The sequence below is a fragment of the Podarcis liolepis genome, assembly GCF_965112155.1.
Source record: "Podarcis liolepis genome assembly, chromosome: 12".
Taxonomy (NCBI): Eukaryota; Metazoa; Chordata; class Lepidosauria; order Squamata; family Lacertidae; genus Podarcis; species Podarcis liolepis.
In genome coordinates this window covers 12,719,760-12,747,369 of record NC_139563.1, presented here as the reverse complement: position 1 = coordinate 12,747,369, position 27,610 = coordinate 12,719,760, and the positions used below count along the sequence as shown (strand labels likewise).

General features: G+C 41.8%; 1 protein-coding gene across 3 annotated transcripts in view; it reads left to right on the top strand.

Annotated features, from left to right (window-relative positions):
• The window catches only part of CNPY1 (canopy FGF signaling regulator 1), a 58,877-nt gene extending 31,468 nt beyond the window's left edge, over positions 1–27,409 (top strand). For 2 of the 3 annotated variants that reach the window (XM_083467284.1, XM_083467283.1), the window contains exons 4-6: positions 16,312–16,515; positions 18,187–18,283; positions 24,387–27,409. In XM_083467284.1, the coding sequence (XP_083323410.1) occupies positions 16,312–16,515; positions 18,187–18,283; positions 24,387–24,424 (339 nt within the window). In that variant the 3' untranslated portion in view covers positions 24,425–27,409. Of the gene's footprint in view, positions 1–15,466; positions 15,726–16,311; positions 16,516–18,186; positions 18,284–24,386 lie in introns of those variants that run through there. The other variant, XM_083467285.1, reaches the window with a different exon arrangement.
• The last annotated feature ends 201 nt before the right edge of the window (positions 27,410–27,610 follow it).

Sequence of the window (27,610 nt, the reverse complement as noted above, 5' to 3'; positions counted from 1 at the left end):
GACTCCAGAACATAAGCAGAAACTTCATGGTCTGAGACTAGGATCTACCTTTGTGAGTTACCATATACAGTCATACCTCATATTATGTTTGCTTCGTGTTACGTTTTTTCAGGTTGCGTCCCGCGGCGACCCGGAAGTACCGGAAAGGGTTACTTCCGGGTTTTGCCGCTTGCACATGCACAGACACGCAAAATGACATCACACGCATGCGCAGAAGCAACGAATCGCCACCCGCGCATGCGCAGACGCGCTGCTGCAGGTTGCGTTCCTTTCATGTTGCAAACGGGCCTCCGGAACAGATCCCTCTCGCAACCAGAGGTACCACTGTACTTTTAAGAAGACAACTCACTCCCATGGAAAATATGATGTGGGAGTTGTCATTTTGGGCTATGACTAGGGATCCCTGGATTCAAGACCCCAACCCCAACCATGAATAGGGAACAGAAGTAATGCTGTTTGTGACGGTGGGTTCTGTACTTCGTCTTCATTGGGCTGTTTTGAGGGTTTTCTACCCTTAGGGCATTTCCCCTTAAATGTTGGGTGCTTTTGTTTGTTTGTTTTTCTAATTTTGTAATTTTGCAAATGGTAGAATTCTCCCAAGTCTGCTAATAGGACTTTTTTTTTCAGCCAGAGCTCACTGGAGGTCAGCTCTGGCCCCTCTCAGGTGGGCGCCATTGCCATTCTAAGAGAACAAGGGAGAGGTTCATGGTGAGCTCCAACACATATTTGTCTAGAAAAATAGCACTGCTAATAGTCCATGTCTCTTGTGCAAGCGCATCCATATTACCTATAACAGTAATGTCTCACTCTGAATGTAACCGACCTGTGTGAAGGACTCTGTTATTTGAAAACAGACACCATATGTACTTTTGTTATCTAAGAAATCCTTTAATTAAAACATATTTTTAAAAAGAAATAAATAGGGGAAATGGTTTGTTTGTCCATTTCCCTCTGTCCCTCCCTCTCATTGTCTCCTTCATGAAGTTGTTTTCAATGTTTAAATCAATCATTAGACTCTGTTTATTTCAGCAAAGGACTTAATTCTTCAGAGATATGTGCCTGATCCCCAAAGGCTATGATACGAACATGACCTTTGGTACCTGTAAATGTTGTGCAAGAGAGCTGCTTTTCCTGACAGCTGTGGTGATAATCCCCTTTGTCTCTCTTAAGTGATAGCTGATAAGTCCGTGCAGAATTTGTTTGCTGTATTTCTGTCTCCACAAGGTTAAATTACCCCAAAGGGGGGGAGGGAATGTGGAAAAATACAAGTTCCCCCCCCCCAAAAAAAGAATTTATTTTGGAAGGAAGTTGAGTCATTGTTTCAATCAGGTTTAGCTAAAAGTGAGGGGGGGAGGAGAGAGAGAGAGAGAGAGAGAGAGAGAGAGAGAGAGAGGAAAAAGAGGTTCACAGGCCTGCTTTTGAAAATAAAAGTCCTTTCAACAGAGAGGCTTGGAGCGAGATGTACCACAGAACGCAAAGTGACTTTTTTTGCCATTTTCCCCTCACAGCAATGTGTTTACCGGAATAGCTGCTGCTAGAAGAAAACACATACATTTTTTTTAAAGGGAAGAACTGTAGGAATCAAATGTCCTTGACACACATGATGTTTTAGGTGTGGTGCGAAATGCCTCTGCCGTGCACCGGCCAAAGGTGTGTGCAGGGAAGGGTCACTTTAACTCCCTGCCTGAAGCAGCTGAGAATTACCGTATTTTTTGCACCATAACACTCACTTTTTTCCTCCTAGAAAGTAAGGGGAAATGTCTGTGTGTGTTATGGAGCGAATGCCTGCGGGTGGCGGGTGGGATCTGCTGCAGTTGTGAGCAGAGGATCCTTGGTTCCCCTTCCTTCCCTCTTCCGTGGTTACAAAGCATGGATCCACATGGATCCTCAGGATTTTTGCATTGGGCTACTCCAAACTCACTGTCAGATCACATGTCTGTGGCCACAGCATGAACCACAAAAATCATATATCCACTATTTCGTTTAGAATATTTTTTTTTCTTGTTTTCCTCCTCTAAAAACTACGTGCGTGTTATGGTCTGGTGCGTGTTATAGAGCGAAAAATACGGTAGTTCCCAAGGACTATTGTTGGGATTTTTTTAAAGGCGCAGATTCGTTCTGTTTTCTCAAGTGTGATAGTTTTGGAGTCCATGCCTGAAGACTTTTTCTAGGTCATACTTATTCTTGTTGGCGTTTTTTGGCATTCATGTTTGATGGCAAGACATTCCAAATGAGAATATTGTAGCAATAAATGCATCTCTACTCTGTGTTTGGAATCTGAGGCTCTGGAGAAGAACGCAGGTTACAGATTAGTCTTGAAGTATGCACATTATCTGCCCTCTTCCAGTTAATAGTATACACTTCCAAGGTCCCCTCCTGGCTTAGAATGTGGAAGAACCCCTTTGTTGCCTATTCGTATTTATGTATGTATACAGATGGGATATATATTCTCTTTTCCACCCTGTTCTGTTCTTCCACCTGAAGCTCTTTTCCATCCATCCAGAATAGCATTAAATGACAGAGTCCACTGCACTGCACTTTATTGTATCTCCCTCTCACTCCACCCACCCCCGGCTAGTATAGAAGGACGGATGAATGGGGTCATGCGCCAAGTCCCCTGCAGTTAACCATTATTTTTGGTGAATAAAGGATGGTTAAGGTTGAGTGGAATGTCAGCAAACCTTTCATCCCTCTTCCTTTCAGCTGTCTGTGTTCATACCCACAAGCCATACAAAGTTTCCTGGCTTGGTTTTCACATACGTGGCCAGCTGGCTCCTTCTGCATAATGCCTGCGAGTTTTCTTGGCAGGGCCAGGCACATTTTGGACTCCATAGCTGCAGAGATTTCTACTTTGGTGCAAGTCACTTTAGGTCTGGCCTCTCTCCCCTTGTGTTTTAGAAGGCGATGCCTGTGACCACTCATACATCATTACAGCGCAGACGTTTGATTTCCAAAATAATATTCCCTTCAGGCTGAAGGTGGAATTGGATAAGGCAAGGCCAGGCTGAGCCTGTCAGAATTAGGCCAGTCAGGTCTGGGTGGAGTCTACATACATGCGCGCACGTGTGTGTGTGTGTGTGTGTGTGTGTTAAACTGATTCTGAAGAATGCTGGTTTTCCAGTACTAGTCAGCTGCTAGAATGAAGTTTTATTTATAAAATAATGGTAGAGCATTTTAGATAAATAACACATTTCAGCTGTCTGTTTCTATCAGTGCTGCCCCAGCATGGCATAAGAAGAATGCAATGTATCAAAGGACTGGTTGCAAAAGGGATGGCACATCCACAATGGGAGATAAAGGTAAAGGTAAAGGGACCCCTGACCATTAGGTCCAGTCGTGACCGACTCTGGGGTTGTGGCGCTCATCTCGCTTTATTGGCCGAGGGAGCCGGCGTACAGCTTCCGGGTCATGTGGCCAGCATGACTAAGCCGCTTTTGGCTAAGCAGAGCAGCGCACGGAAACACCGTTTACCTTCCCACCAGAGCGGTACCTATTTATGTACTTGCACTATGACGTGCTTTCGAACTGCTAGGTTGGCAGGAGCAGGGACCGAGCAAAGGGAGCTCTCCCCGTCGCGGGGATTCAAACCACCGACCTTCCAATCGACAAGTCCTAGGCTCTGTGGTTTAACCCACAGTGCCACCCGTGTCTCTGACACTGGGAGATACTGCGTTACAATTGTTGGGTATCTCTTGTACCCTTGATGTGTGTTAGTCTGTGCACTCCTTGTTCACCACATACAGGTGCTGAATTAGAGAGCTTGGCCGATGTGCAACATTTGCAATGCAAAAAGCACCTGGGCATTACCACCAGAAATGGTGTTCGTGTGCTGGGGGAGCTGCGGGAGTCCTTAATTTGCGCCACTTCCAGGATGAGTAAATATCCCAGCTAAAATTGGATGCGATACCAAAAAATATGAAAAGTGGGAGAAGGAACTGTGGTTCTAGGAATAGCTAGCACTCCCACCAGAACTCTGTGCTTACCTGTCAGTATTCTGTCAAATCTTGGGAAAGCAAAAAGACTTTCCTGGTGTGACACAAATAGTATTCCTTCCTGAATACCGGCTCTTCTTCCTTTGAAGTCCCTCAAAAGTGATTCCTCCTGCAGTTTCACAAACATACAGCATTCATTTTTGCACAGTTGCATCTTTTCCTGTGAGAGTCAAACAAAATAATTTTGTAAAGGACAGTCTCTGAGAATGACAGGCAAGCACCACCAAGCAAGGCCTGGGGGGAGCCTCTTTTGTGGGGGACGGTGCAAACACTAGGTTTACGTCTGTCTTGGCAGCAGTTCAACAAACCAACAGGCACCACCAGCCCTCTGAAACGACACCATTGCTCTGTAGGCAGGACCTGGAAGTTTTTTGTGTTTCTGGTTTCGCTAAATAGGAGACACGGGTGTCTCATCACCTGCAAATAGGTAAAATAAATGTAGTATGGGAAGGCATGAGAGAACCCCTCTGGACATGGTTTCTTTGTGGGAATATTCTACAAAATATAATTGACACAAAAGTGCATTGATAGTGGATTTCTACTACTTAGACTGTCCACACATTCCACTTTATTAGTTTCGTGATGGTTCCTCAGTGGTATTGCATTATTGTCACCTGGACAGGCAACCTTGCACTATAAAGGTAAAGGTACCCCTGACTTTTAGGTCCGGTCGCAGGCGACTCTGGGGTTGCGGCACTCATCTCGCTCTATAGGCCAAGGGAGCCGGCATTTGTCCGCAGACAGCTTCTGGGTCATGTGGCCAGCATGACTAAGCTGCTTCTGGCGAACCAGAGCAGCACACGGAAACACCGTTTACCTTCCCGCTGGAGTGGTACCTATTTATCTACTTGCACTTTGATGTGCTTTTGAACTGCTAGGTTGGCAGGAGCAGGGAGCGAGTGACTGGAGCTCACCCCGTCGCGGGATTCGAACTGCCAACCTTCCGATCAGCAAGCCCTAGGCTCTGTGGTTTAGACCACAGTGCCACCCTATACAAGCACTATACTGCAACAAAAACAGGACCAGCCCCATGCCACCCACCAATACAAACCTGGAACATCTGTGCTTTAAGACATTGCAGAATTTTAGCAGGAAATTAAGGTACACGCAGTGACTGGAAACACAGACCCTCCGAGTGTCCCTATTTTCCAGGGACGTTCCTGATTTAGAGAAGCCATCGCGGTTTTGGATTTGATCCCAGAATGTCCCACTTTACCTTAGGATGTCCCCATTTTCATTGGAGAAATGTTGGAGGATATGGAGTTATCCAGCCCTGGAGCAATCTGAAGGCAATCCTGTATAGGGAAGTTTTTTTAATGTTTAGTGTTTCGTAATGTTTTTATATATGTTGGAAGCTGCTCAGAGTGGCTGGGGCAAGCCAGGAAGATGTGTGGGGTATAAATAGTAAAATTCTCGTTCTGGAATGGGATATCCCTATTTTCATTGGAGCAGTGTCAGAGGGTATGGAAACGAAGCAGTGTGTCTGCCCCAAAACTTTTGCAGATGCACACAGCGTTGAAAGCAGAACTGCGTATCACCTCCTTGATTCCATCACCAGCACATATCATCGTGAATGCACGATTAAAAAAAGACAGCTGGAGGGCCCTTTAAGTGTTCCACATCAAGTGGTATTTTCGTTTCCTGTTCTAGAAGAACCAAACGAATCCCTATACAAACCGAGAGCGTGCTCCTGAACCTCCTACTATAAAATGAATAAATTGGGGGTTGATCTATAGTGTCTGTGGGAACAGACACAGCGACTTCCCTTTGAGCTGTCCTATTCTGTCCCACAGTCTGTCTGCATGGACAGCCTGCCCTGCCCACACGGGACCGTCTCATCTTCAGGGAATACAAATTCAGGGGCAACAGGTATGCCGCATAGCTTCCAAGGACCACGAAAAGGAAAACCTTTTTGGTTTCTTAAAAAAAACTTGTGTGCCATTGTTTTAAACTAAAGCTACTTGAAACAGAATGAGATGTGATGTGTGTGTGATTTTCCTGTTGCTGGTTTTACACATCACGTGCTGCCTCTCCCGAACTTCCTTGCTTGGGGGGCAGGTTTGGTCTAGCAGCAGTTCTTTGTGGGGATCCGGGAGTGGCACAGCCACACCAGAGACTGTCAGTTTTAGGCACTCGGAAGAATCCCATGGATTCGGCACATCTGCTGCTCCCCCGAAGCCTCTGCATGGAAGCACCCTGAGGAGGATCTCAAGATGTCAAAAAGCACTTTCCTGCATCTGAAGGTTGCTTCAGGCCTCTCAGAGAAGTTCACCGTTATACTTCCAGGAGAGGAAAGTCAGAAGCGGGGTGGGTAGGGGGCAGGGAATAGTTTTGTATTTTGATTGCTTTGCTTTTCCTTTGATTGTCTGCTTATTATTCACATGTTGGGCAATTTTAGAATGTCCATTAGAGAATGTAAGCAATATGTTAATCAGCCAGTGTACAACACACAGGAAAGGAGCCGCTAACGAAACTGATTTTTAGCTGAAGTAGACAGTGCTGCATATGATTTAATTGGGGGAGGTAGGAGGTTATGTTGGACAATACTTTGGGGGGGGGGTTCAGTGACTGAATACATAAGATTAGCTACAAGTTAAGAAAATGTACTACAGTGGTACCTCGGGTTAAGAACTTAATTCATTCTGGAGGTCCGTTCTTAACCTGAAACTGTTCTTAACCTGAAGCACCACTTTAGCTAATGGGGCCTTCTGCTGCTGCTGCGCTGCCGGAGCACGATTTCTGTCCTCATCCTGAAGCAAAGTTCTTAACCTGAGGTACTATTTCTGGGTTAGCAGAGTCTGTAACCTGAAGAGTCTGTAACCTGAAGCGTCTGTAACCCGAGGTACCACTGTAAATGTATTAAGTAGTCAAAGGGAAGCACCTTCAAGTTTCAACTATTTCTGCAGGGGACGTAAAAATGACTTTCTTCAGTTGAGATCAACAGGATTTAAGCAAACTTCACTTCTAGCTGCCTATCGCCACTTTCTGAAACTGGCATGGGCAGCCTGATCCTATCGGTTGCCGCACTGGGACAATGACTCATAGGATCAGAAACCAGGAGAGTCCTTGTGTTTCTGCTGTGGCTGAATCCGAGTCTGAGTCCTGGTGCAGCAGAAGCCACCATTATCACCGTGGTGACATTGCTGTTCCCCATTACCCGTGTAGGCGACTGGCAAGACTTGACAAGAAGCTTTGATGGGACAGGGGACAAGAGAGCAAACCATTCCTGGAGCCATGTGTGATGTTCTGTGGACTTCCTTCGGTGAGCGCAGCTGTAAGGTAAAGGTACAGGTACCCCTGCCCGTACGGGCCAGTCTTGACAGACTCTAGGGTTGTGCGCTCATCTCACTCTAGAGGCCGGGAGCCAGCGCTGTCCGCAGACACTTCCGGGTCACGTGGCCAGCGTGACGAAGCTGCTCTGGCGAGCCAGAGCTGCACACGGAAATGCCGTTTACCTTCCTGCTAGTAAGCGGTCCCTATTTATCTACTTGCACCCAGGGGTGCTTTCGAACTGCTAGGTTGGCAGGCGCTGGGACCGAGCAACGGGAGCGCACCCCGCCGTGGGGATTCGAACTGCCGACCATGCGATCGGCAAGTCCTAGGCGCTGAGGTTTTACCCACAGCGCCACCCGCGTCCCTGAGTGCAGCTGTGCTAAGGGCTAAAACAGTTGTGATGATAGCCACACAATTAGCAACTGCATCCCCCCCCCCCCAGAAGCAAAGTAAATAGCTACAGGCTGGGAGCTGGTGTCCCAATCCATCAAGGAGTAAATCCCCTTCTCCTTTCCCTTGGGCCTGGTCTGGATTGCCTCTGTAACTGCTATTGACTCAAAACAACAATGACAAGGAGGCAATCCTAACCCTAACCCTAGCTTCTGCCCCCAACACACAGACACACACTACTGCCAGTAAAGGGTGTTCCAGGGTGGGGCAGAAGGGAGCTGGTCATGCAGACTCTTGGAGATGAGCCCAGTTTGGGCCCCTGTGCTATGATAGCTTGGCGCTGGCGCAGCAAGAAAATGCTGAAAATCGACCTCCTGGCTTGTTTGACATGGTAGTCTGTACCGCCTGGCATTAGCTCTCCAAGGTTTGGGCCACTGTTGTCCAACCCTAACTGAAGACACTGCAGAGTCAGCCTGGAACATCCTGCCTGCAAAGTGTGCCCTTCACTACGGAGCTGCAGCCCTGCCAAGATGGCTTGGACTTCCAGAGGGACACCTTGAGTGGATTTTTAGTCACCTAGGGAGGCTTAAAAAAAAAAGTTTACAGATGCATCCAGTGAATTCCCTGTGAACAAATTCACACTGAAGAAGAAGAAGAAGAAGAAGAAGAAGAAGAAGAAGAAGAAGAAGAAGAAGAAGAAGAAGAATTTTTTATTCCCCAGCCACTCTGGGCGGCTTCCAACAAAGATTAAAAATACATCAAAATGTCACACATTAAAAACTTCCCTGAACAGGGCTGTCTTCAGATGTCTTCTGAATGTCAGGTAGTTGTTTATCTCTTTGACATCTGATGGGAGGGCGTTCCACAGGGTGGGTGCCACTACCGAGAAGGCCCACTGCCTGGTTCCCTGTAGCTTTGCTTCTCGCAGTGAGGGAACCGCCAGAAGGCCCTCGGCGCTGGACCTCAATGTCCAGGCAGAACGATGGGGGTGGAGATGCTCCTTCAGATATACTGGGCCAAGAGAGCTTGATTCACTTCACCAAGCAAGCTGTTCAGCTCTCCTCCAGAAGACAAGAGGAAGTATCTTATACTGATTCAGACCACTCACAAGTTAATTGTGCTTGCTGTGGTCTGCACAGACTGGCAGCAGCTTCCCAAGGTTTCAGCTGGGAGTCCCCCCCCCCCCAGCGTTGCCTTTTATTACCTTCATGTCTCATCTTTCCACCAATGGAGCTCACATGCCATCCATGGCTCTTCCCTCCCCACTTTTGTCCTCACAACAACCCTGTGAGGTAGGTTAGGCTGAGGGAGAATACTGGGCCCAAGGTCAACCTGTGAGTTTCATGGTTGAGTGGGGATCACAGCCCAGGTCTCCCAAGTCCAGCACTCAAAGCACTGTCTCACACTAGCTCTCCTTGCAGAGTTTTCAGGATTGAATCCAGTACCTTTTGCATCAACAGCATGTGCTTTATTACTGAGCAACAGCCCTTGTGGTATTTGCAAGACTGGAAATGATCCACAGAGACAGAAGAACAAAACTCAGCAGTGTGCTCCTGCAAAACTACAGTGGTACCTCGGTTTACAAACTTAATCCATTCTGGAAGTCCGTTCTTAAACCGAAACTGTTCTTAAACTGAGGCGCGCTTTCCCTTAATGAGGCCTCCTGCCGCCGGTGCCCTTCCACCATTCAGATTCTGTTCGTAGACCGAGGTAGAGTTCGCAAACTGGACACTACTTCCAGTTTTGCAAAGTTCGTAAACTGAATCATTCGTAAACAGGACTGTTCTTAAAGCAAGGTACCACTGTATATACAAAGCTTGCATCTAGGAGAATCACCGCAGAATGGGAAGACGTGGCTACAGTATTGGGAAGGAAGGCATGCTGAGGAAGGCTTTCCCTGGAGAAAAGTCAGAACAGCCAAGGAGAAGGAACCTGCAGGACCAAGACAGTATAAACAGCAGGCCAGAGGCGACTGATAATGACAATTGAGCAGATGTTTGGCAGACCCAGGGTAGCAATAGGTGGCTCTAACGGAGGCAGACCATTGCATGGCTACAGCCCTCTGCACATTCACATGAGACTAAGCCAGTGGCGTAGCGTGGGTTGTCAGCACCCGGGGCAAGGCAAGTAATTTGTGCCCCCTAACCCGTGGATTTGCGCCCCCTAACCCTAACCCCCAGGTGTTGTGCCCGGTGCAGCCGGCCCCCCCTGCACCCCCCACGCTACGCCACTGGACTAAGCGACATGTAACGCAGTGGCCAAGCAGGCTTGGATGAAGCTCTGTTATCAGCTGCCCACATCCTTTTCTTCTAAAAGTACCCAAAAACCACACACAGCCGTATTAACAAGCATCATCCAAGTAATCAGTAAAAGGAGGGGGGAAATCCACTGAACATGGAGTTTTATTTTGAATAAAGATGCTTTGGGTTGGGCCTTAGGTTAACATTTTTCAGGCAACAGTTCTTAACCAAAATAATAATAATAATAATAATAATAATAATAATAATAATAATAATAATAATAATAATAATAATAATTTATTTATACCCTGCCCATCTGGCTGGGTTTCCCCAGTCATTCTGGGTGGCTTCCAAGAAAGTATTAAAATACAGTGGTTTGTTAAACATTAAAAGCTTCACTGATATTTTTCAGCGTCATAGATTTTCCAAGTGGCACAGGGTATGAGGCTGCTAGTAGGTTATGAAAGATCAGACATTGCTTTACAAAGTGTAGTACGAGTCTACCTCTATGTTTTATTTGTGCAGGGGTTTGGCAGCAGCACCCAAGGCAAAAGATTCAATCCTTTCTGTTTTCTAATTCTACCGGATAGCAACAAATCCATTGTATGCTGAGAATCATCAGCTCCTTGCTGATAATTAAATGATCCAGTTGTTGCATTCTAATTTCTGTGGCTTGTAGTAACCAGTGTTACTCCCATTGAAATTAATGGACATGACTAACGTAGCTTAATGAATTCAGTGGGTCTACTCTAAGTATAACGGAGTTGGACACAACCTTGTGTTTGTATCTCGCAGTTTATCAAGTAGGACACTACAGCATCAGTCAACTCTTCCCTCCATAGTCTGACTCTCATAGATTCCCACCCATCCTCCGACTCCCAAATCGGCCATCTCACTATTGCAGAGGTTTAGTACAGGTAAAAACAAAGGCAGATTGTTGCTCTGTTAACTTGATTGTTTTTATCATGGACATCATTTTACATGAAAATTGTTTTACATGAAAGAATACAATATTCAATATAACATAGCATACGGCGGTTGTTGTTGTTGCTGCTGTGCTGTTTGAATGAGCCTAGAATTACACACTGGATATTCTGTCGCTGTTTCTTGGTGCAATGAGTGTGCATTCGGGAATGGACCACGGAAAAAATTGTTTTAGGGCTGGCGTTGGTGGTGGTCTCACATGAAGTGGAACGCAACTGTTGCTTATGCAGCCAGCTCTGGAGTAACAGAGCCTGCCTTTCTTCACTATCGAGGAAGGCTTTTAATTCCAGATGTTAGAATGTCAGTGTTTGTTACTGTAAATGAAGTTACGCTGATTAGTTACAGCACAAAAGCTAAAGTACCTTCCTCTGCTCGGATCACGACTCTTAATAACGATGATGGGGGGAGGGGCTTTCTCCATGAATTTGCCTCTCTTATATACATCTCTACACAAGTGACCACAGTTTTCCATTGGGAAAACTCCTACTTAAAAAAAATATACGGTAAATAAATCTGAGTGAACAATGTTTGCAAGCTAAAACAGGGGGCAGGATTTGTGTTTCCATGCGAATGAATGTTTCTTGCTCAACGTCACATTTTCGTAATAAGCTTGTGTTTTTTTAAAGCATAACTTTCTTTGAAATTTTCCTGTTGGTGAATAAAGTCTCTCTCTTTCTCTCTCTCTCTCTTTTTTAATTAAGCAAGCCCAGGTGGTAGATCCACACAGCAAACACATTTTTCCAACCTTTATTATGCCTCGTTAGAATTCTCTCCTTTAAAAGGATTTCTAATTATATTGTCTAATAAAACTAAACCTTGGAGATCATTTGCATATTATATGAAGAAATCTCATACAACAAACTCACAGTGGATTCAATTAACATAATAGCTAATTATATATCCCATCAGCCTTTTGAGTAGTTCGGCATTCATGTTTCTCCTCTTCTAGCCTAGAGCAAAGGGGAAGGGGGAACGGGGCTTTTGGAGTTCTCACTTTTAAATATTGACTCTTAATAAATATCGGAAATGATTGGAATACTTTTGTCAATTATAAAGCTTGTGATTAAATGACATGAAACACTTTTTAAAAACACTTGTTTCCAAATTCCTGGAATCCCACCCCTCCACACAGTTAAGTCACTAACTTCTGAACGCTTGTTAGAAGTGAACTTACTCATATACATGGGTGGTTGAACATACATAAACATGCTTGCATAATTCATACATACTGCAACACTGACGGAGGAAGAGGAAGGCGGGAGGGAAAAAGAGAGAGAGAGAGAGAGAGAGAGAGAGAGAGAGAGAGAGAGAGAGAGAGAGGATGGCTTTCACATGGAAAATACTTGATTGGCACTCTGGATTTTGGAAGATGTCCATCTGCAGCCGTTACATTTTTATTTTTCTTATCCCATGCCCACAACCCAATTGCATTCTTGGCTGGTTATGGTCTCTATCAAGGCACAAATTTACAACGAGATTAGCAGAGACATAGTAATGAACTGGCTCATGAGCTTCCTTGTAATTGACTGTTATGAAGGTGTCATCTCTGCAGCCTGTAATGAATTCTCCATCGTGGGGCTTAAAATTGGCTAAAATATTCTGGAACTGATTTGCCTCTCTATGTGCACATGACCATGTGTGTTGTAGCAGATATTAACTTTCTCTCACTCACTCACTCGCTTTCAGCATTTTGAAATATTGGAAAGATCAGCTTACTCCCCCTGTCCCCATGTCAGACATGCTTTGAATGATCAGCAGCACTGTGGGATTTTTTTTTTAAATAAAAAAAATCTGGGAAAAGCTTAGAGAAGTCCATGCAGTGCTAAAATTTGCACAAACAACAAAAACCAACAGGGGTTAGAGGGATTTTGGTGGGGGGGTATACCATCTTGTTGTTTTGCAAAAAATAAATAAATGATAAGCTAAAAGTTTGATACAAAGTAAGATGCCTTTCTCTTGTTACAATGATGGCTGCCTTGTTATTCATATTTTAATGAGCTTACTATCTCTGCGACAGCTTTTTCGGGATGGAGTGAGGCCCACATCTCCGGTGTGACTACAATGGGAGTTGCTTTATTGACAAGTACCATTCAAAATCTTCAGAGTCTCCAAAGAAAGCCTTTCATTTTCTGCCACATGCCTAAATGCTTCCCCCCTTTTTATTATTGAGGCAATTTTAAAGCATCCTTAACTTGGGGGGGGGGGGGAAGGATGTTGCACTGGTAGTGGTCGTGGCTGGGATATATTTGTAGAGAAAGTATATACCTCAGGGAAAGACATTTAGTTTAAATGCAAATTGCTGTTGCTTACTAATCAAACCAGTTTAGCTAAAGAACTGGCAAAAATTGTACCTATTTCATTTGTGGGATTTATGCTGTGTGTGTGTGTGTGTGTGTGTGTGTGTGTGTGTGTGTGTGTATTGTATATTTCTATATAATAATAGCACCCACATCTGTGTGGAAGGGTGATTCAATCTCCCAACAGTTCTTGGGGGGGTAAGGAAACTAGTCTCACACTGAGTGAACTCTGTTCATTTCAGGTGGGGAGGGGAAAGTGGTTTGAGAAAAGGAAATGTTTGTAGTAACTGTGATCAGCCACTGTGCCAATCCTAATTGTTATCATTATTACTTTGCTAAATATAAAAAGAGGATATTGAAATGCACATGAAATCCGTAAGAGTCCTTCATTGGTTTCGGTTTGAAATCTCACACAGCATCCGATAGGCTTGATCTGAATCAAACTCTACATAAGTTGTATGCTGCAAGTACAAGATAAATACTTACGTCTCTGAGCCAGTCTCACTGCGTATGGCAACATCTGCACACTCAGTCAACGGGGGTAACCGGGCTGTTTGTTTGTTTGTTTGTTTCGTCTGTTATCATATTTATCATAAACTTGGTTTTAAAAATGTTATGTCATAAGAAGTGCATTCCAATGTCATAGGGCACAGATCAGCACATGGCTAAGCATGCTTAACTGTCACTGGTGTCAATGGGACAGAAATATGCTTATGCTCCCATTGAGTTGTTGACTTTCATATTTTCTGAAGTTCTCATTTGTATGTCTCCAGTCCAAATCCCCTCACAGTCCATTGTGGCATTTGCTGCTTATCTGAGACGTGGTTTTGGTACTTCATTGGGTTGGATTTAACCAACTCAGGAATAGAGGAATATCTTCTGAAATAACTCCCCCCCCCCCCCCGCTCCAAGCTTCACAAAATACCCATCCTGCTGTTACGAAAATGCTGCAGATCATTTTTCAATCAGTCTGCTGAGATAGAACTTGTGCATAATTCTTCCTGTCATATTTAATTGTCCTGCATTTTTATTTAGGCTTGAAAACTAACTATGCCCCATAGTTAGTTTCATATCCTACGTCCTATTTTGAATGATGCCCTTTGCTCATAATCCAACACAGAGTTAAACAAGCACTGAAAGCAATGACCTGGAGCACTCTTAACCCTATATGAGACTGTAGCCATGGCTATATATGATGGTATAGTTGAGTCAGAGATAATAAAAACTTCCTGAACTTTAACACTCATTATTATCAATGCATCATGTGCTACTTTTGGTCAAATCCTTAGGCTCTGTAATAAGTTTTAGGCAAAGTTGTGTCTTGGAAAATGAAGACATTGCAGATTTCGAAAAAGATGTGAAAGTATCAGAAGAAAAGAAAAGCAGACAAGCAACTCCTTGTTTTATTATATCCATCTTGATTCTAAACATAATAAAGGAAGCTCCATTGAAATAAATGGAAATTACTTCCAAATAATGTCAGCGCATTTGACTTTCTAACCCCCAAGCCATAAGCGGGGGGGGGGGGGGAGCAGTGTTGCTGAATTGCATATTCCACTTAATCTTTTGGGAACCATGCTGCTTGGTCACTGTTTATGTGCAAGTGTTTGTTTGTTTGTGTGTGAGAGAGGGAATGAGAGAGGAAGAGAGAGGGGAAGTATAATTCCATGTGTGTACAGAACCACGTTTGGGATAATCTGCTTAATTTACGAATTGGCCTTCAATATGGCGCTTGAAAATTTGCATCCAACATTTTCAGGGGGATAAAACCCACATCAGTTACCTTTTTGTTGCTCCCAGTTTCCATAAAAAAAGTTTAGATTCCAAATGCAAAAAGGGGCTGAGACTGAAGGAGAACGTCTCATAAAAGGGCCCAGTTTAAGAAGCACAAGAGGAGGGGAGCGGATGGGGAGGGGGAGGAGAAACCCTAAGCTTTAATTTTAATTCTTCTGCCTTTATTTATCTGATTTGTAGCCAGATGGTGGTGAAGCAAGGAACTCCTTTGTGTAAACGGAGCACACATATGAAAGTGCTTCTGTAATGTAATCATTGAGACCGGAAGGCTTCATACCGCGCCTGAAAAGAGACAATGGAGACTGGATATATCAACATTGCAGAAATCGAGTTCATTTGTGATTCAGTCCCTTTGACTATGGTTGTCATGATAACTTCCTACTTTGATCAGCAGAGGGTGGAGAGGGGGGGAGAAAGATCTTCTAAGGCCCAAGGATGCAGCCCTGTTGTTTACTGTGCACTTGGCTTCAATTCACGCCCCCTTCCGGAAGAAGCAACAGGGATAGGCGCATCTTGCACCTTGACCTGTCTAGACGGGAGAGAAGTTTTTTGTCCCGGTTTCCAGGGATGAGGGCTGCTCTTTGACCTCTGCAGCACTAGCTGTTGAGACCCTCGCTAAGTATGTAGGTAGCGTCTAAATGTTTTCCCCCTCCGAATTCTTGCTTAATTCTGAAGGAAGAGGCATGGGCGAAGACATGGGCCAGCTGCTGGAAAATAAAGCTCGTAACAGTAGAACCTGGGAGAAGCTAAATTTTGTAAGCGGTTATTTTCTTTCTGCAAACCCCTGGGAGGCATTAAACAGCTGCATCTGAGTTGACGAACAGCAAGTAAGACAGACCAACTGAAGGACTTGGGGGGGGGGGGAGAGGGAGAGAGACTTTTTAGAAACTGCTCCTGTTCAAGAAGCAAAGCTGATTCCAACAAGAAATCTTTCAAGGGTACGTCCAGAAAACATGGGCCATGGAAAGATGATTTTTCTCTTTTGATTTGCTGAGTCTTATACATCTTCTTTTAATAGCAAAATGTACTTGCAAATCTAAAAGCTTATAATGGCACATTCGTCTGTAAGGAATGCTTTATGAGAACCGTAGATGTTTATTTATTTTTATTATTATTTTTGCAAGTGGCATCGTAGATTCAGCTGACATTTTTAATTATGTGTGTAATATAATATGGGTCAACAATTATGCAGATATGGAGATCTGCTGACATTGCTCTGTTTCCTTGACCTGTGTAAGAGCCCTGTGCTTGTAGCCTTTTGCCTTTGTGATATTTGGGAATTTCAGTGTATACAGATATATATAGAGAGAGAGAGAGATGTAATTTTCTCCTTCCCTTTAGGTTGCTTTTACAAAGTCAGAGACCTTCTTAACAGACGTTTTGGAAAAGATATGTGATCGGATGAACGACTATCAACTTCAAGACGACCCAGTCACTAACAAAAAGATATTCAAGAGATATGCTCCTAGGAAAGATGAGCCAATCTACGCAGAATATAAAAAATACTTTTTTTATTCTGACGCTTATAAGCCCTTGAAATATGCGGTAAGACAACATAATAAACTGGTGACATTTCGGGCTGAATTGCTATTAGCATAATGTTTGATATTGTATATTAAATCACTTCACTCAACGTAAAGCCAGGGCTTTGATAATGCTACGTTGTTTCTGTAGGCTCTTTAGTACTTTGTAATTTATAACAACAAATGGTATGGCATGGTCTAGAGATGCAAAATCATGACACACAGCACCTGTGTTGTATAGATAGATGCTGTTGACTCCATTTCTGTGTAATTGGTTGTTTAAACTAGAATATATATATTTTTAAATATATATCATCTGCTTTACTGGCAATTATTTTTCAGTGGTATAGATCAATACTATATTGCGACTCTGTTATTTAAGAAATAGGCAGCTGTGATGGTAGGGTAACAATCCAAATTAATTATAATGTAATTTCAAATCTTTATTTGCTATTCAGAGTGGGAAAGGTCGCGTCTCCGCCTCTCTTTTCCTTGGGCCTTGTCGACAGGGTCCACATATATTCTGAGGGCCTAGAGTGTGTTGAAGCAAGAGGGAAGGTCCTAAGATGGCCTAGCGCCAAGTTGTTCGCTTGTGAAAGAACACATAATTTTTTCCTGTACCAGGCATCATTGTACATTAGAGAATGCTCACTGTTCTCCTTTGTTTTTTAAATATTTAAAGCAAAGTGGTGGCAGCAGCGGGAAGCAGGAACCTCAATCCAAAACTTAGCATGTGGAAGTAAAACTCATTGTTGTCAACGGAATTTGCTTATGAGTACCAATGTCTTTAGATCTGGGGTGCATGTGCAATAGTAGCAGCTACACTAATGTGAATCCAGAAATATGATCTGTGGTCCAGTTTAATTGCTCTTGTTTCCTGTGACATGCTGAAGCAAATTATTGGATTTCAAAATCCTGTGTTTAAATTAATGTGCTAAAACTTTACCCCCCCCCCATCCCCGTTATGGCGTATTCTGACTCTAACCTTTGGCGCTGGGTAAGAGTTGGCCATCCTCCACGGTGGATGTTTGGACTCCTGATTAAACCCATTTGTTGTTGTTGTTTTTAAATTGCATATGATGGGGTTCTTTCCACTTTTGCCACAACCCGCTTTGGAGTTTTGGGGAAAGAGGCATTTACACCTGTAAGTTTCAGACAAAATGGCCGAGGAGAGCTTTACTGCCTACCGCCCAAAGAGATTTTTCAAGCACAGCGCCCTTGTCACTTTTGTACCATTTTGCAAAACATTAGCATTCTGCGAAAATGGAAAACCGTGCGCGCAAATATATGTGTGTGCATACGTGTGTGCATCTATACAAACACACACATGTACGCACCCATGGCGAGAATGCGAATATAATCATTTTTAAATATATATATATATTTAATTTAAACCAGTTGTATTGCCATTAAAGCAGCCTGCATTATGAGGAAAGTATAATCCTTAGCAAAATATCATTATGCAAAGCATTATTTTCTTTCTTTCTTTTTTTAAAGGAACCTAAATAAGCATATATTGAAAGTCAATATAACTGTTAATTATATGGGGGGGGGGGAATAGAACAATTGATCAGGGTGCTGCACAAGAAAACAATCCCAAACAGTCTTTGTCAGGCGGTTCTTCCTTTTCTGCTCTGTGTAAATGGTCTTGTTTAGTTCTTTGCTAGAGAGCTGCTGTTTTTCTCCCTTTCAGTGCGAAACTATCATAGAGCAGTATGAAGATGAAATATACTCACTTATCGCCCAGGAGGCAGACTTTCTGGCTGACAAGCTGTGCATTGAAAAATCAGGTACTGTGTCTGATGTAACATGTGCTGCTCTCTCTCAACAGCAACTCCCCCCCCCCACCTCCCCTCCCCTCAACCCAGTAGTATTGCTCGGGTGCAGCAAAAGCACTTGGGGAGGGGGAAGAAGGTTCTGTAGATGGAAGATGCACTGACATTGCACTGCCGTGAACTGGGGGTAGAAAGTGGGATCCTCTAAATAGACTGAAAATCTGCTCATAAATTCTGTCATGCCACCCTTTTTTAAAATGCCAAGCGCATGTGCTACGAATTTTCGTCAAGTATTAAAAGTGCCAGTTTTTCCCCATAGACATATATATGTGTATATATGTGTGCATGCGTATGTAAAAAATAGACAATCAGGTGATTGTGTGTGTGTGTGTGTGTGTGTGTGTGTGTGTGTGTAGATAAATAGAGCCACATCTCGCATCACAACATATTCCTTACATACAACGCTTGAGGTTGGCATTGTGAGCCGGTTGAGGCCAATGGCCCCAGATTTCAATGGTGCTGGGATGCACCCAGATTTTATCTTTAGCAGTTGTTTCCTTTTGTGATATCCTGAGAGTGGGGGGCGGGCAGTGGAATAGGAGCGAGAACAAATAAACACTGCAACGCTTCCAAAAGTATTTTGGTAGGCCATGTGCCCTTAAGCAGTTTGAAGATTGATTCCTGCTCAAATCACATTTTGTGGACTTCCTTACCCCCACCCCACCCCCCAAAAAAGAATTGGTACTTTTGCTTCATCCTTTAAGTAGCAAATGCGTGGTTCTGTAGTGTGATCCAGAAGTTTCTAACTGAAATAATGCCCAGATAAATTATTCCCTGTTAGGAATATTCATTCATGTTTGTCATGTATCCACCTTGCTTTTAGTTTTACATATTAATATTTAAGGCCAAGAAGGTCATTCTGCTAAATCCATTTCTGTCAAATTCTAAATAGATTTAGACCAGGCTTCACTAACCTGGTACCCTCCAGGACTCATGGATGTTGTAGCCCAAAACATCTGGAGGGCAGCAGGTTGGGAAAGGTGACATAGACCATCGCCTTTGGATAAAAACATTTTAGGAATAAAGAGTGAGTGAAAGAGTATGGGTGGAAATGTACATCTAACAATCACTACTATAATATTTAACAGGCTTGTAAGGTTCAAAATAACCATTTTTAATTTCCAAAATAAGGGATATTAAAAATTAAACGTTGGTAGAACTTAGGAAGTGTCCATAGAAGTTTATTTCCTGTTTTTAAGTATAATATGTAGGAGGACTGGAAAAGTGTAACTGTTAAAAAGTCTCCATTGTGACACCCACAGATAAATCATTTAAAAACAAAGTATTCCAAGATGTTTCTTTTGATCAGGGCATCATCTATATTGCTTTTCTTAAAATATTAGAAACGGCAAAGATTAAAGGTTGTTTTCAGAACTCTGCATGCACTTCCCATAGTCTGTTATTTCCCCACCCCCAAACTATATGGAGGCGAAGAGAAAAGGGCATTGAAGAGTAAGGAAAAACTGGGTGAACGGTCTGAGCAGATTTTCTCCGACTCACTGATCTAACTCTCAAACTTGCCCGGAGTTTTAGGGTGAAGTAATTTGCCGTCACACTGAAGCCAAAAGTATGTTGAAAGTTGTGTGTAATGAATTCTGTTTCCTGGGACAACTGGCAAAGTAAGCTTTTGCTTATGAAAACCCACGCCAAAGTAGGTTAGTAAACCTGCAGCATGTGCACCATTACACAGGTGTCAGTCCTATTGAACATAGTAAGATTTACTTCCCAGAAAACTTGCACCAGGTTAGGCATCGGGTTAGTTAGTCTTTCGTCTTCTTTCTAGTCTCTCCTGGCTAACTTCATAAATCACAGCCTCCTTGGTCAGTTATATGGATATGGATATGGATATGGATATGGATATGGATATGGATATGGATATGGATATGGATATGGATATGGATATGGATATGGATATGGATATGGATATGGATATGGATATGCATATGTATACACACTTTTATTTCATTTTAATAAAAGTGTATAAAGTTATCCTCGGCATTCTGATTTCCTTAAAAGAACCCCTGGGAAACTGACTTGCCTCATGAGAACTTGGGTTTACTATCATCACACTCAACGGGACTCATTTCCACATAATCCTGTTTAGAATTGTGGCTTTAGATTGCGATTCAAAGCAGGCTTACTTGGAAGCAATTTCTTCTGAAATCAATGGGTCTTCAAAGAAGGCACAGTTGGGACTGTGACGAAATACAACCAACGGCAGAAGGGAAAGGGGCAGGCCTTGACATCGGCTGGAGGGATTCAAACATTTGGGTCTCGCGGAACCAAATAACTATCAGAGGTGTTTTCTTAAATAAATATATAAGAAGAGCAGCGGTAATTTTGCTGTTTTTGCCTGGACGCGGCTGGAGAGGAAACAAGAAAATAGAGTGCAAGAATAGAGCAGTCCTTGTGCCTGACCTTGTAAAATCTCACAGGACTACAAACATGGCAGACATGCTAAAGAGAAACTCCACAAAATGCAAGGGAGAAAGGAAAGCAGCCAGCCACACTATCTGACTCCCGTCTCCATATGGGGAAGGAGAAAAAGAAGTTTGACATTAAAGAGAGCATCCAAACACATTTCTAGAGAAAAATGTTTAGTTTTAAAGAAAGAAAGAAAATAAGAGAAGCCATGGCATTCAGCTTTCAGATTAATTCAGATCTACAACATCATCAATGGAGGGAGATAAAACTGCTTAGCTTTAGGGAAGCCAGAAGCATCTCAACTTAGCTTCTGGTAGGGAGGGAATCTGATTCCAAATTGGCAGGAGAATCCCATCTGGCAATCAGAGAAGTATAAAAGTAAAGTTCTCCAGGAATCCCTGCGCAGAGGCACCGCATAGACCGGGCTAAGTGGCAAAATATGGGGAAATCCTTGTTTATGCTTTCCCCCAGCTCTATTATCACATTACAACTTTGTTATAAATTTGTTTTGATGTTGGCAGCCATTCCCATCTGCTTGCAGCTTGTGTAGGGATATATGCTCAAGAAACTGTTTTCAATGTGTGCAGAGCTTTGTGAAAGATGAGCGCTTTCAGTCAACCAAATGGCCCACAAAAAGACTTTGCCCATGGCAGTTCGTGGGGCTGTAAATTTCACTGGAAAATACAAAATACAGAAAGACAGTGCAGAAATGTTTTGAAGTGTTGCACAAAGCAAAATTCAGAGAATATGGTGTTATTTTGAGGGGCTCATAGGAATGGTAGCTTGTGCTTTTACTATGTTATCTTTTCCGTTGTATGAATGGAAAATATTCAGGGTCCTCAGTCTTGTTGCAAGGGGTAAAGAGGAAAATTGCACAGGCTCCCTAAGAATTTGTCCAGTTGATGCTACCAATATGTCAGATTCAAGAAACATTTGCTGTAAAGATATACTGGCATTTCTTTGCATGTTTACATGACATTTGTGTTCCTTGTTGACTAAAGAGCAAAAAACACACACACCTTAAATGAAGTGTGTTAAAATGATGAAACTGTTTGATACAGACAACCGTGGATCAGTTATCTGTCAAAAGTTTTCTTTGATCTCACTCAAAATCTCTATACTACACTTTTCACAGACAGGGAATTAAAAAGAATGAAACACACAATGTGTGTTCTTTTTCCTGTTTTGCTTAAGCAACTGGGAGCTGTTTCTCAGGTTAATACTGAGGTTTTTTCGTAAGCTGGAAGCTGAGATTTGCCACAGGACCAATGATCTTATAGGACCTTATGATCTTATCTTGCAATGAGTAGTTGTCCCTTTACGTATCACAGTCTAGAAGATTTTGGGAAGATGGTGGATGGAAGGGCATGGATTTACGTAAATGACAACCTTTGTCATATCCTTGCTTTCCTGTTTACAGGGAGCCAAGCTAATTACACTGTTTATTGAAATTCAAATTAGGAGACTGGCCATGGATATTCTCTAGGTTAAGGTATGGACTTTCATCAGTAGATTTACCACGGCAATATAATACACTACTCTAGATTTCAATTGCCCCCCAAAGTTATCATTAAGGTAACATAGAGACTTCCGTTGTAATAATCGCCTTCACATGCTCATAGCTCTGCAAAATTATTCTCTTTGGCTGGAGTTTTCCATTCTCATCCCAAAGGTGAATATATTTATGTATGTAGAAAGCTTGAGCAGAAACCATTCATGCATTTTTGAATTGCACAAGGGTAGAAAAATACATCCATTTTGCTACGAAAGCTGGATGTTTCCACTCCCCCTCTCTCTACCTCATTCCAACATGTCTATTATTCCTCTAACAGCAGAGCTTTGAAAGTTGATGCTTTCCAGGTGACTAGTCCTCACTGAGAGTTGCTCTTCAGGATGATTTGCTAAGTCCAAAGCAGTACAACAGAGTTCTAAATAATACAGCTCTGTTTTTGTACCTGAATTATGTTAGCGTTTCTGCTGCACTGTAATATTCTCTGGGACCGGAAAATAAAGAAGATGTATTCACTTCATGGGTGTAATTTTTTAAATGAAACTTTATGGAGTTTCATAATTATCTCCCCTCACCTTTCGGAAAACAGTTTGGAAATGGCCAGGAAATAATTACAGTCTTTAATTATAGTCCTGTTGTACGGTGGGGTTCTGCAAACTCAAGCTTTGCAGGAACAAACATTACGGTCCTACTTGAAAGACCTTAGTAGAGCAACAAATCCATTGTAATTGGTTTCATTTCTTTTCTTTTGAACTGGTAACCATTTACTTATTGTGTGACACTGAAATTTCTATTTTGAGTTCTTACAGGGGAAATTTGCTTGCTTCAGTAAACCAGACTTACCCACTGTAGTTTGCTGGAGGACCTGTTGCCAAGTAACCTAGGCCCAGTTTTCTTGTCAAATAATAGGCTTAGAACTCCATCTTAACTATATTTACTCAGAAGTAAAGGCCCAAATTACAATAGGACATATTCCAAATAATTAGGTTCACAGTGCAACTCTATACATGCCTACTCAGAAGCAAGCCCCGTTGAGTTCAATGGGACCTATACCCAGAATCTCTCAATTCTGGTTTTGCTTTCATTTTTCCAGTCTTACGTTCAGATCTTTATATTTCCATATCAGTTTGCAATTTTTAAAAAAAGTTCTCATGAAAATTCATCAGTGAATTTCTCCTAATATGCACATTGTGCAAAGAACTTTACCCTAATATAATGCATGTTTATACATTATTTTCACTGTATACATTTTTATGCACACTTTGCCCTAGTATATGCATTTTTGTACACATGACTTAGCTGGACAGCTGCATCTCAAAATTCAGAGAAGTGCAAATTTCGAGGAATGGCTATGTTTTGATTATTGTATTATTGTTATTTTTTGGAAACTGAGATTTAGGCAGGTTCACCTTTAAATGCGAACCAAAAAGAATCTCTTTCCCTATCCCAAGTAAGTGTGTCTAGGATTGCAACCATAATTTTTAGATAACTTTGATATGTCCACATCTAGAAAACTCTTCATTTTCTAAGCTTGGAGTATCTTCTTGATATGTATTTCAAGGCAATTATTTTCCTTGAAGAAGTTTGTGCAGTGGGAAAACAGAATGGGACAATGCTGTAGAGTTCATAGCGGAGTGAGGGAAACTCACCTCAAATGAGGATTGCATCATCAAATTAAAATATTTTTTGATACATCCCTTCACCTGCCGTTTGCTCAAAGCTCAAAACCTCCAGAAAGCTACACACCTTTAGAAGTAATTCATTTATTAATATACCCATAACAAAAGTAAAAAGGTTGTGAAGATTTGCCAACATGAATCAATCAATATAGAAACCGGGTTGCTCTGTTTTATGGAGCCATGCCAAATCAGGGGAAAGATCAGTCTGCTATCAAAGTAACATGGACAGATTTCTATGATACCGATAACCTGCCATTGTTCTTTGATCAAAATGTATGTCAAGATTTAGCATATTCTACATAGCTGTAACCCTGGCAAGCAATTTATTGCATAGTCGTGGCCAGGAGATTATGCAGCATGGAAAAAATGAGAAAGTTCTGTAATTGTAAGAGAATCAAATTGTTGAATACTTTAATGACACGGAACATTGTCCTTTCTCGTTCAGGTCTTTGTCCAAACCCCGAGATGCATGGTGAGCTCTAGAACAACTGGAGTCTGCTGCTATTACAGATGAAGAACGTCAAGTGAAATATCCCTACATTTTCTGCCTTCCATTAACCCTTATCTTTGTTTATGGTGGGTTGTGTTTTTTTTAAAAAGACATCCACCTTGATACTGATAATATAAAGTTGCCATCTGCACCAATTATTGAGGACACTGGACTGGGACTAGAATGGTCAGTGGTGAAAATTATTCCCAAGACTGTTGTGTCAGTCATGCTCTTTTTCAAGAACCCCAATGCCTGGTAGTAAGAGAATTTGTTCGCTCACTGGTAGAATGGTAACTCTTGCTTAACAGAAGATGGCCACGTGGATTGAAGCAAAATTATGGCGCTGTGTATTAATCTCTTGTTTTAGCCAGTGTGGTTTTACCAAGTCATTGTGAATATATGAACCAGTTTTAATAATAATAATGATGATAATGTTCAGGGCTCATCTTAGACTGCTAATGACACTGGTGTTGTCACACTGAAGTCAACAGAACTGTGCCAGTTTAAGTAAATGTCAACTGGTTCCTGTTGCTATAAATCAACTTTTTGGCAGAAGCTTTCTCAACATACCATCCTTTAGAAGTGATCTGATTTAAAGAAACTTACTTTGTTTAGTAGAAACCATTGGCAGCATTTTGGGTGCTCTAGGTATTGGAAGAGATCACTGAGCAAAAATTCTATCAAATAGCAGAATCTCTTGTTTAGAGGTAGAATCCAGCCAGCCCATAAGGCAGTTGCTTCTGTTCCTTGCACTCAAAACAAACGAAAAGGTGGAATTTAATGTGATCACCGTAAATTGCAATCAGATTGAAAAGAGGTTGTTTCAAAATGGGGAAACATCAGTGTGCCCCTGACGCTTCTTGCACCAGTAAACCGCGTCTAATAATTTTCTTTGATTGGGTGGTATTTTATTACTAACTCACACAATATGTGTGTTTATGATTTTCAACACTTTATAATGATAAAAGCCTCTCTCGTTCAGTAATTGTTACTTATAGCTACTCTCAAACTTTTTTTTTTCACTTTTTGGTAAATTCTTACTGAAGTTTGTTCTACTCATGGATCAAACCACATGCTGGCCTCCCTTAGTTTTAAAAAGAAGGGTTAGTGTGCAAAAATATTGTCTATATTTTGAAATAAGAGGTTTTGAAGTATAAAGTTTCCCACATTGGAAAAATAACTTCCAAAAATATATATTGTGTACAGTTTTGTTTTGAGGCTACTGAAAGTCAGTCAAAATCCATTCCCTATAAACTTAGTAGAAAGTTGATAAAGGGATTTAAAAGAAAATGGTCATCCCTAAAACAGTGCGTACTTAAAAGGAAACAGTTCGGCATTGAAATTTTAGTAAGGGAGATGTATAAAATATCGCACTGTAGTAAGATGAAAAACCTATATATGCCTACCTTAAACATGGTTTATTTCAAACCATCAACTGTCCTCTCATACTATTACACATTTTCATTGTTTTCAAAATTAATGAGTTCTTTTGAAACCAACAGAACTTAACAACTTTTTTTGTTTAGGAGTGGAATATCTGAGCCAGGAGAAAACTCTTGATGCTTTTTGGTCATTGTGAATTTTTATTAATTTTGTTTGAGTGGAGTCAACAATTCACTTTTTACCTTTCCCTTTATATCTTGTTGTGTGGTTTACGTTCCTTTCCACAAACCTTACATGTCACAGATGGTGGATTTACAATGACTGGCAACTGATATTACTGACCCTGACCTTGATATTACTTGGAAGTAAACACCATCGATATCAATAGATATCCTTCTGAGTAATGTGCTTAGGCCTATGTGTTAGTCTCATGGCAGTGGATATGACCACACTGGCTTACATTCAATTCTACCTATCTCAACTTAACTGGATTGTACAACATCAGAGCCACCAGCCCCAACCCAAAGTCCAATTACTTGGAATTATAATCCATTAAAGTCATTGGAACTTACTTCCAAATAGATAAGTTTAGAATCGGGGGGATTCCCTGTAAACCTCCACCTACATCCACATAAACAGAAATCACTGGGTCCACAGTGGGTACTTAAATATTATTTTTAGCAGCATGTTTTATCAACAAGATTTTCCTCAGTTTTATATTCATCCTTTGTCTGTGTTGAGTAGTAACAGTCTATTGTCTACCTCAGCAAATGACATTAAATTTCTTTCTTTCATTTAAATAATACATTTTATCTAATTAGTATGGTTTCTAGTCTGTTGAATAACAAAGGTGAATATACCAGTCAGTTTGAGGACTTTCATTTTGACATGAAACTATTATGCTTAGCAAACACCCCAAATATGAAGATGAAACAGAGAGGTTTCCAGTTGGCTTCATTTAGACAAATAGAGCTGGAAACTCCGTCCCTATTCATGGTGGATGGAAAATTAAATGGAAAGGGTCAAATTGCTTCCTTCACACTTCATGGAATCCTATTGATTTTTAGGGCAAAGATAAGGAAAGAACTTACCCAAAATCTATACTTTATATATATTAAAAGGGGGCATAATCAACTTCAAATCTCATCAGTTTATTTTAATTAGTGAGAAGTGGTCTCAGTATCCCAATTAGTTTGGGGAATGGTGAAATCATATATATACCCTCACAAAGAGAAGAAAAGAAAAATAAGCCTGGTGTTTGCATGCACTATTCAGATGCCAAGGGGAAAATTCAGGGTTGTATGCAAGGCCAGTCATATTCCATGTAGACCCATCATAATTAATTGACATTACTAACTTACACACATTCATTTCAGTGGGTATACTTTGAGTAAAATTTACTTGAAAAAAACCCTCTATGGAAAAATCCAGTATATATGACTGCACATCAAAAGTCCTTTCAGACTTTCTGGTACAAAGTTAACCAATTGACAGTGTAAGCACTTCAAAACACTACTTTTTCCTCCTATTTCCATCTGCTCTAGTAATCGTCAACATTTCAGTTACAGCTGTCAGTAAAACTGTATCTGACTGAAGTATTTTTGTTTGTGTTTTCTTGAACGCCTACTTTTAGCACTTTGACACTGGGTTTATGCTTCGTTTATTGAGTAAATAATCTTTTATGCTATACTGGCACTCTCACAGGATATGGATGAAAATCTAACTGCGCCCGCTTTGCTTTTTGTTGTGTCTCCGGGACCCATATGTTGTCTTGAAGCCAGGCCTCCAGTGACAAG